General features: G+C 38.4%; 2 protein-coding genes across 3 annotated transcripts; one reads left to right on the top strand and one right to left on the bottom strand.

The window, feature by feature from the left end:
* Positions 1-1,410: 1,410 nt before the first annotated feature.
* LOC137748319 (uncharacterized) lies at positions 1,411-3,787 on the top strand. The gene is made up of 4 exons (XM_068488461.2): positions 1,411-1,686; positions 2,139-2,182; positions 2,401-2,593; positions 2,906-3,787. Exons 1-4 carry the CDS (start codon positions 1,623-1,625, stop codon positions 3,208-3,210), a joined length of 606 nt encoding a protein of 201 aa, XP_068344562.2. The 5' UTR covers positions 1,411-1,622; the 3' UTR covers positions 3,211-3,787.
* A 77-nt stretch (positions 3,788-3,864) lies between these two features.
* Positions 3,865-8,201, bottom strand: LOC137748318 (uncharacterized). Of its 2 annotated transcripts, none has more exons than XM_068488460.2 (3): positions 8,080-8,201; positions 6,833-7,182; positions 3,865-6,654 (listed from the first exon to the last, which is right to left on the bottom strand). In XM_068488460.2, the coding sequence occupies exons 2-3, from the start codon at positions 7,174-7,176 to the stop codon at positions 4,095-4,097; spliced, it is 2,904 nt and encodes a 967-aa protein (XP_068344561.2). In that variant the 5' UTR covers positions 7,177-7,182; positions 8,080-8,201; the 3' UTR covers positions 3,865-4,094. The 2 variants fall into 2 exon arrangements, with proteins under 2 accessions (XP_068344561.2, XP_088546206.1); XM_088690080.1 differs by lacking the exon at positions 8,080-8,201 and adding an exon at positions 7,281-8,011.
* Positions 8,202-10,262: the final 2,061 nt, after the last annotated feature.

The raw sequence follows: 10,262 nt of genomic DNA on the forward strand, positions 1-10,262 counted from the left end.
ACAATTTCACTTTCTTAGAGTGTCAAATAACAACTTCTGAAGGAAATTGAGAATAATGCTCGTATCATTACGTGAGTTACGGGTTACCCCATTTTTGTCGATCTTCGTTCTACCTTCGAAGTCCACTTCGGCCGACGATGGGGGCTTGAATTTCGAGTCTTCGATCTCCCTTTGGGCCTTTAACCACCATTGCAATTTGCAATTTAGAAATAGAGTTTGAACCTATAATTTTCCCTTGAACTCTTTTTACACAAAAATAAAATAAAAAATGAATCTAAATAATATTTTTGTCTAGTTTCATTAAGTACTACGAAGTGGGATTTATAGATTTACGATTATGCTGCCTACCAACATGGATAGTAACCTCAAAAAACACGAGACTCTCTATATTTTAGTGCCATCCAACATCGTAATGGTCTCACATCCTCACTTATATTGGGGATTGCCATATGCAATAGTCATGTTCAATCCTCTTATATGGTGGCGATCTTACTTCAATACCTAATCCTAAAGAAGATTTCAAATACGATTCACATAAATAATGTAAATCGTCTATATAAATTTTAATACCTAATTGTGATTATCCTTATTACTATTACATAACTTTATTTTTTTTGTGAGCTAAAGTTCAAGTAGATGTCACTTAATACTTTGATTTAATGATATTCTTTTTTAATTGTAAGTGAGATGTTTTATGTTTGATTTTCGCCAAAGGGAATTTGAACGCATTATTGCTAACCTGTTGTAAAACTTAGCTCACTCCCCACCCTCTTAATGTAAATAATATCGTTTGTTCAAAAGTTTGAGGGAGATTGGTTACTTTCACCACTAGCGCTAGGGCATACCCACAATCTCGAGCCGGAAAAACTTACTCACGACACTTAACTGTCAGCTGTCACCGATATAGATTTGCATAAGAAATTTACAGATTGCACACCAATACGAATTACTGGCTCCAAGACTCAAACTTTAGTGGAATAACACACAAAATAAAGACATTACCGACTGAGCGAACTACAGTTGGCAATTACGTAGCTTTATTGTCATATTGTAAATGCCTCGAAAGTTTTAGTAAATATCGTATTCCTTTGAGAAATGTCGTACTGTGAAGGATTAAAAGGTCATTAAAAAGAAAAATATGAGCTACTCAGTATTACGGTCTGATGATATTTTTCTGTTATTGGGAGTGAGTGGTCTTAGGTTCGAGTGAATGGTGAATTTGATACCAAATTAGGTTGCATATTATGTTGCTTAATTGAACTCTCCCTCCTCCTTGTGTAAAAATATCGATGTAATAAAAAAATAAAAAAGTGGGTTGCTTAATTGAACTCTCTCTCATTTTTGTGTAAAAATATCAATGTACTAAAAAAAAAAAAAAAAAAGTGGGTTGGGTTCTGATGTGCACGTGTTCCCTTAATCACTTTCACCTCCACCACACCTGAAACTCTCGCTCTCTGTATCTCTCACCATTTGGTTCCATTACATTTGCTTGCATTTGGTGACCGTACGTTCTAGTTCGAGAAACAAAAGCAAGAGTGTTCGTCCGCTGAGACCGCAGAGCCGCAGATCGAACTAAAACCCCAAACACAGAAGCTCTTCCTTCATCTGATCATTCAATTGCTATGAGCAAGAGGAAGCTCCCCTCTGATGATCACAGCCCTCCATCTTTCTCTCCTCGTTCTTCGGGTAATTAATCTTCTCTTTTCATGCCAATTTCTCATAAAAATGCCATGAAACAAAGAAATTTTATCAAAAGAAATCAACTTTTCTAAAGGGCATTCACTGAATTGTCAAAAGACTCCACCTTTGTTTTTTGTTTAATTAAAACCCAAAATTTGGTCCTTTAATCCAAATGTTACAAGCTGTTGTGTTTCTTTGTTATTTTACTTTCCCATTTGGTATGATTATTTGTGAGTTGATCAATTACTTTGATTTGCTTTCTTAATTAGATATAGTTTAGAAGAAAGCCGGAATTGGAATTTGAGTTTATTTTTTGCCAATTTTATGGGGTTTTGTTGGCATTTACAGCCTCAGAACACGAGATTCGATCGAAAAATAGCCAATTTGATTGTGTTGGAAAACTGTTTAAGCGAATTTTAATGACTTGTATTTGTTTGTTGTTTTTGGGGATATTGCAGACACCATGCCGTGTTCTTCTGGAATGGAATTATTAACACAAGAGGTTAGCTGTTCTTCCCTTTTCGTGTTTCGTGGTTTCGTGTTTCATCGACGTTATATAGTGAGTTTTTGATAAATTTGTAGGTTTAATGAACCCCTTTTGATCGATATTTTGCAACTCTGTTTACATTTCTTCCTATTTCGTGTATTTGGAGTAGTAGTTATTTGTATTTTTTTTGTCTTTGTTTGAAGCTACTAAATCCCTACCCTTCTGTTACACAGCATCATCCAAGCCTCGGGCGATCAATGTTCTTTAAACGCTCACGTCATCACTATGCGCATCAATACTCTCGACGTAACTCAGGCAATCTTGCTAATCCATCAACCTCTCGCGGAAAAGGAGTGCCTTTGCGTGACGATAAGCTCTCCTATAAGTTGGCTACTCAATCCAGCTCCGAGTCCAGACGTCATTCAGGTTTTATTTTGAATTGTCCCCTTTTTCTTCTCCTTATTTTGTTCAACTTCAAAAGAACTTAATTAAGTTTTTCAGTTTTTATAGAAGGTCTTGAGTATCGAGACAACGAGTGAGAACTCTAGTATGCTACATGGATGAATATTTCCTATGTCAGATAGGAGTATAGGAATTTACTTCTTTTTGTAGTTGGATGACTATATATTCAATTTTCCGATGTGCTCAATTTATTTCCTTGAGCATGACTTTTCTCGAAGAATGCTGTCGGAACTCTTGTTTTGCCGTATTGACATTATTTTTTCAATTCCTCCCCAGAAACCAAGGAAAAGCCTTTTCTTCGGCCAGCAAGAATTAGATCTAGCTTCTTGGCAACGGATGCTGTGTCACCGGATCCAGGGAAGATGGTATGTGGGATTTGTGACAAGCTGTTGAGGCGTAAACCTTTCTTTCTCGGTAGCACACAGGCTTCTACTGAAGTCTCTGTTGTTGCAGTTTTAGTTTGCGGCCATCTTTTCCATGCAGATTGTTTGGAGCAGAAGACAAGTTTTGAAGGTAGACACGACCCCCACTGTCCGTTGTGTGAGGGATTATTGCCCAAGGTTGAAGATTCAAGAGAGTAGGGATAGTGAGAACAGCATTTGGAATTTTGTACTTGAAACCTTTGACGCCTGAACTGTATTTTCTTGCGAACACCAGTCTACAACTGAACTACGTGGCAACCTACGTTTGCAGCCATGTTTTCATGACACTGTTTCAAGCACAAAACAAGTTTGAAGACAGATGCTACCCGCCTTCTCCATTGTGCGTGCCCAAGGTTCAAACCTTCAAGGTTGGATTCGAGCAGGCAGAAGTTGGTAGAAAAGTTGTTAACTTGAATCCATTAATAGCCTAATATTGATAATCTTGATGAAAGAATCACAGATGGATCGTTGGAAGCTTTCTTGAGCAGATTAACTCGTAGACTGGCTAAAACTTTCGGTTTGTACTCCGACGTTGAAGTGCAGTTTGTATTCATCAGTAGCTAATGACTGTTTTTAATGCCCTAGAAGTTAGAGGAAGCAAACTTTGTGATCATGTAATGTACAAATTCTAGTTGTTTTCTACATTTCTGCAAATTTCATTTCTCTCTGTAAAAACGACTTGGAAGACCGATGATGTGTTCATGTGTAACGGGTGATTGATTATATTTCATGTGAAGTCATGTGATGAGTGAGACAAAGAGGTGGCGATAGATTCAACGATGATGGCGATAGATTCAACGATGATGGCGACAGTTAACCTGTTAACACATGCTTTGTTGGAACAGCAAGATCCGTAGTACACATTTCAGGAACAAGACGATTCAAATGCGAAATTTACGAATTTAGAACTCTAGACAAACTCAAGAACAAAACAACCTCATCACAAACCTAGTTCAAAGAGACCGGTTCGGAAAATGTCGATTAACACTGTACATGAATTCATAACAAACAAGCATCCAAGACGGTATGATTCAAGGATTACATCAAGGGATACTTGATGGAGGATCTATGGGAACGATACTTGATGAATGAGCATCTACGTGGTCGATACTTGATGGAGCGGCATCTATGGGGACGATACTTGATGAAGGAGCATCTGTGGGGACGACACTTGATGGAGGGGCATCGACGGGGTCAATACTTGATGGAGGGGCATCGACGGTGATGACGCTTGATGAAAGGGCATCTACGGGGACAATGCTTGATGAAGGAGCATCTACGGGGTCCATACTTGATATAGGAGCATCTATGAGGTCCATACTTGACAAAGGATCATCCATGGGTTCCTTGCAGGTTTTTTTATTATGCCCTGAATCCTTGCACCTAGAGCAAAAAACTGTCCTTGCCGACGAACTCTTTGTTTTGGCCTGGCTTTTCTTCTCTTGTTGCTTGGAGACTGATGGAGGAAGCACATGTGCTGCATCAGTAATCTCACCATCCGAAGACTCAAAAGGGGCCAATGCAGAGTTTATGGACTCAGAATACGTCAAACGATAGTTGTCAGATTTATAGTATCTCGAACAATAATCATACACATCCCTACCAGTGCAGTTGAAGACAGCAATAGCATGGCAGCATGGTAGACCAGTTGCATTCCACTCCAGACAACTACAGTACCGTTTACTAATATCCACAACGTTGATGGAATCCTTGTGAACCTCAAAGAGAGTATCGGACGAAAACAAGACTTTAAGACCATATGCGCAACTGGCTTCTCGTTGCAGTTTTTCCTCCTTGGATGGAGTAAGTTTTGTGGGCCACTTACTTGAATCTGTTCGACGAGTATTTATCAACTCCATGAACTTCGAACATAGCGCTTCAATCTTTGGCACAATGGGTAACTCCTGCACTTCCTCTATCCACTTGATGTATGTCTCTGCAACATCTGATGTGAAATGGTTATAGGGCTCACCTTTAAATAATGCATTTGTCCAACATTCTGGTTCGATTTGCTGGACCCAGGCATAAGCTCGAGCAGAAACCCGTCTAATTTGATCAATACTTGTTTGAAACCCATCAAGTCGGATTGCATGGGCGGCAGCCATAAAATTGATTGGCAAGGAACCCTTCCCATCTCCATGGTATGGACCATTCAAGTTTCTCATGAAGCTTTGCAGAAGGTGGTGCATAGAATATCCATGGTGGGCATTCTCAAATACTTCGAGCACTGATTTCTTTAGTGTCTTCTCTCTATCCGAGACAAAAGTTAAGGATTGAGTAGTTGAAAGTACAGATCTTAACTGCTCCAAAAACCACCGCCAGTTATCATCATTCTCAGTGTCTACGATAGCAAATGCAACCGGGAAAAGACCGTCATCTCCATCCAAAGCAGTAGCTGCCAAAAAAGTCTCATGGTATCTTGATTTTAGAGATGCAGCATCGAGAAATAGAATAGGGCGACAACCATTCTGAAAACCATGTATTGAAGCATGAAAACACACAAAAAGGCGCTGAAATCTACTCTCATCACCAGTGAAAAGCTCAATATTACTGCCAGGATTTGCCTCTGTCATCTTCTCACAAAATCTCGGTAACTGGTCATATGCCTCTTTATACGAACCTAGAAGTCGCTCCTTGGCATCCTCAACTGCACGCCAAACATGAGTATAGTTCACAGCAATCCCAAAATCTTGACGAATGATGTTGGCAAGTTCCTTTGTCTTGAGATGTGGGCGCTCAAGTAATCTATCTTTTACGATGCTAACCAACCAACTTCGTTTTGGATGATAAGATTTCAAGAACTCTGATTCACAAGTATGTGTTTCAGTCATACTCTTTATCCTAAACTTTTTCACAGATGTGTCCCAAGATGCAAAAATTTTCCAGGAACAGTCTTCGACTATACATCTGCCACTTGCACGGTTAGTATCATTCTTTTTTAACTTATACATGAAACGATGGGCAACGGCATATTTTTGCAGCGCATCACGAAACTCTTTAGCATTGTTGAATTCCTGTCCAATCCCAGTGATAGCATCTTTCCATATTTTGAGTAGAAGTTCAGGTGGAGCATCATTTGATTCCACTAGACTAGCCTGGATAGGGTCATTGCTAGTACTGCTATCTTTACTGTGAAGGATATCTTGCCTCTCATCCACGTCATCAGTTTCTGTAGCAACGTTCCGGCTAGGAATATTCTTCTTCTTGGACGTATGTTTTCTTTTCTCCCCAACATGGTCAGTGACAGAACCAATGGTAGGACCATTGGCACCAATTTTCCAGGCAGCAGTGCGTCTTCGCTTCTTAACAGTATCAGCAGGAGTACAGTTCATATCAAATACGTCCAAGCTGTGCCGACTTGCATCAGCACTAGCAGATATGGAACCAGTTGGAATGGAACTGGTAGCATCTGCATTATCGGTGGATGTAAACGCAGGGGACATGGTAGGCATGTGCGCCACTCCACCTGAAATTTGGGTCCTTTCTTCGACAGGCATAATACATCCAGGTTGTTTTGATAGAGGACTAGCATGTAAAGTGGCAGCTGAAGTCGTGAAGGCGGCAACAGGGGTCACGGATTCAGCCACTTTTATCCCACATGCCCTGCAAGTGAGAAATTAAACTTTCAACGCAAGAAAATTTAGAAACTTACAATATGTTGTAATTACCAGTCAATATGCTTCAACTATTGTAAAGAGGGCAAATGGGCAATATGGCAATGTCATCATTTCTTTAAAAGCGAGGAAATTGTGATCCAATCAAACAAAACAAAAGAAAGTACCTTTTTGGTGTGTTGAAGGCTTCAGCATCAAAACCTGCTTTCCCCTGGACAAAAACATCAGCAGTTACTGAATTCCCATGGAATTCATACATCCTTTTCAGGTCCTTATCATTGGATAAAGTGATGAGAGTTCGCGTATTTCCTGGGAGAAAATACTTCATGATCACTGATTTATATTCTAAATTCAACATTTCAGCCAATTTTAACTTGAGATCATCAAATCGGGTTTCATGATTGATATCTACTGCCTGTGCATCTCCTCCCGTATATGACATGGATCCATCATCCTTGACAACAAATTCCCCACCAGACTGGCAGATCAGGATAAGCTTTGTCCTCGCCATCACAACCTTCAAACATTCGAATAAAATAATTAAAAGCTATAGTTTATAAATATGCTAAATTCATAATTCAGTTCCCAAAACTATCTACTACTTTCAAAGTTTACCACGATCTAAATAATATGTACGCAAAAGCCAACCGTGTCTGTAAACTGTCAGTTACTGTTGTCGATTAAAAATACATTCACAAATGTTAGTATTTGTTCATTGTGTCTCACATTCTGGTGTATTTTTCATGCCAGCGGGCGCAGTGTGTGTATACTACTAGCTACTTACGAGAGCTTGTGTGCATACAACATCGAAAAACCATCGTCCCAACGGGCCTTCTTTACTAACATATACAGCCAAGTAACCACTATATTACATAAACAAAGCAAAAACCCAGCTAAAAACATCAATGGAAGCACACCAGGAACTGTAAACACTCCCATAAAATTACAACAACAACAAAGCCTTATCCTGCTAAGTGGAGTCGGCCATATGAATCCTAGAACGCCACTACGTTCGGTTTTTTGCCAAATTATCAGAAAACAGCATGTGGGTTATCATCTGATCCCACCATCACCAACAACCCAACTCCTAAATCAGTAAATTTCCCGGTGGGTCAACGGAAAACAGTTTAAAGAAGTCAACCAATCCAACCCGAATGATCATCCAGCAGATTAATCCCCTTTTTCTGAAAAAAAAAACCATTAATTCTAAGTCCAAGATCACGACTTTAGCCCCCCAGAAAAACCCAAACATTCAACTTAATTTCCAGAATTATATGAACACTAACATTGGTTGAATTGGGTTACTAATTTACTCCTCCATGAAATTCATCTGTTACCAATTTACCAGAAAGACAGTATTGGGATAAAGAATTTAACTTTTAGGTGTGAGGGGAGAGAAGAAGAAAGCGCTTACCAGAGAAGGAGGTGCAGGGTGTGATGAAACCCTAGATTTTGGGGCCTTCTGGAAATAACGATAAAAGAGGTGAATGATGCAAAAGACTTGAAAGCATAGAAATTGGGCCTTAACTTGTAATGTCAAAAGGGCTCTTTGGAGAATTAGGGTTTTGTAAAATTCCGAACTTAACCCCAGTTAGTCACGCTTCCAAAATTCATAAACTTTTTTTTTTTTTAAACAATCGATAGCGTTGGAGGTTAATTAGTTAGTTGTTAGGATGAAGAGGAATTGGTGGAGGTCCAGGTCCCATCAGAGTGCATAAACACGATTGTTTTTTATTACTATTATAGAGTGTCATCTGCATTATTTATCTATTTTTAATTCGATACAATCTCATTTAGACAAACAGAGAAAAATAGAAGAATAGCATGTCAACTATTACTACGGTCTAGTGATATTTTTCTTCACTTGAAAATGAGAAATCTCAAATTCGATTCACATGGATGATGATGACACATTATATTTATGTTGAGCTCAATACTTAATTAATAATGATCTTATTGTGTAGTGTAGCCTAATCTATTTTCTTTAATATAGAAAAGGACGGCATAAGATAAGACTATCACAATGTATATAATTAAGCTAAGCTTGAGTACATCTGTAATGATTAATCCACTTATAGCACCGCTTCTTGATCTAATATAAAGACTTGTTGGAATCTGGTTGGTCCAAAAAAGAGTCGAATGTATGACATGGGCTTCAAATTTGGCATCAAATATCACCGGTGGCGCCGGTAGTCCCCAACAACTTTGTACCTAATTTTCGAATAGCATTTCAAAAATCTCATTTGACACTCCAAACCTTTTATAATTATTAAAAAAAAAAAAAATATACTTGTGAGTAATGTAGAATGAGATTTTTTTAGAGCTAATAACAACCCCCTTTCCTAATAAAGCATAAACATTTAAAGAGGCCTGCATGACCTGTTTTGCATGACGATAAGGAGAAACTTGACGAGTCATTTCATCCACCCCACATCTTCCTTTAAGGAATAAGAGCTCCTAGTACTTTTTTTCTAGGTATGAAATTTGGTGTATCAATATTAATGGTTGATAGAAACTCTAGTGACATAAATACAAGGCAAGGTTCTTGCTTATACCATGAAAGAACTCAGATGAACGTCCTATTAGTTCGAGTTGAAGGGGTTGTGAGTGTGCATAAGACTTTGGCTAACTAACATATTACTTTTCAAGATTGCAATGCGATTCCCATCGTAAGACAAGTCTACACATATTTGAGTCTTTTCCACGCATTTCTATCAAGTTGATTCATCTTTACCACATGACATGTTGACATGAAAAACAATATCAATCAAGTATTGTCTATGGGTTCTTCCATATTAGTGTTTTTAGTTGTTATGAGATCTATGAAGTCTATCTCACACACTCTTAAATGTTTTATGTTTTTCCAAAGGAAGTGTTTATAAGAGAACAAAATACAAGACTAACACAAAATTAGGAAAGTAATCTATCCTAATATGTTTTTTTTTCTTCTCAAAAAGAAGTATTTATAGAGTAGCTCTTACAAATAAACGGGATTTCCTCTATTTAAGTTCTACCCCGCCCCTATATTTGTGAGAGCTGCCTTTCAAATGAGGTGATCAGATTATCCTACTGAAAATTTTCTCCCATAAGAGACTACACAAGAATGCTGTATTTGGTAGTCTCAATCGCGATTGAGTGTCCTAAAAAAGCAGAAAAGCAAATGATACAAGCTAAAGGAGAAATGGACATTCCTTTACTTTTTCTCACTTTCTTCCCATCCTCCCCAATGGCTCCACTTCCATAGGACCACAATAAACAGCCCTAAAGGTACGTACTTCCCCAGCTGTGCTACAAGTCTCTCATCATATCCACAATAAGAAAAAGGCCAAAACAAAAGGTACTATATACAAGGTCTCATCAAGGAAGCTGCTGCTTCTGCTGCTATACACATCATTGTCCCACATAAGAAAATACAAATATTCTGGAGTATTTGATACTTCAAGCTTTATAACAGTTAGAGATCTTGGTTTTTATACAAACATTTAGTGGTGAAAAAATCCGAGGTATCCCATAGTATCATAGAAAACCTCGAGAAAACAGATAACATCGAACATAAACACTGTACTGCATTTTCTAAAAGTGAATAGCATTTTACCC

Source organism: Pyrus communis, chromosome 2, assembly GCF_041283825.1.
Source record: "Pyrus communis isolate YQ-2024b chromosome 2, ASM4128382v1, whole genome shotgun sequence".
NCBI lineage: Eukaryota > Viridiplantae > Streptophyta > Magnoliopsida > Rosales > Rosaceae > Pyrus > Pyrus communis.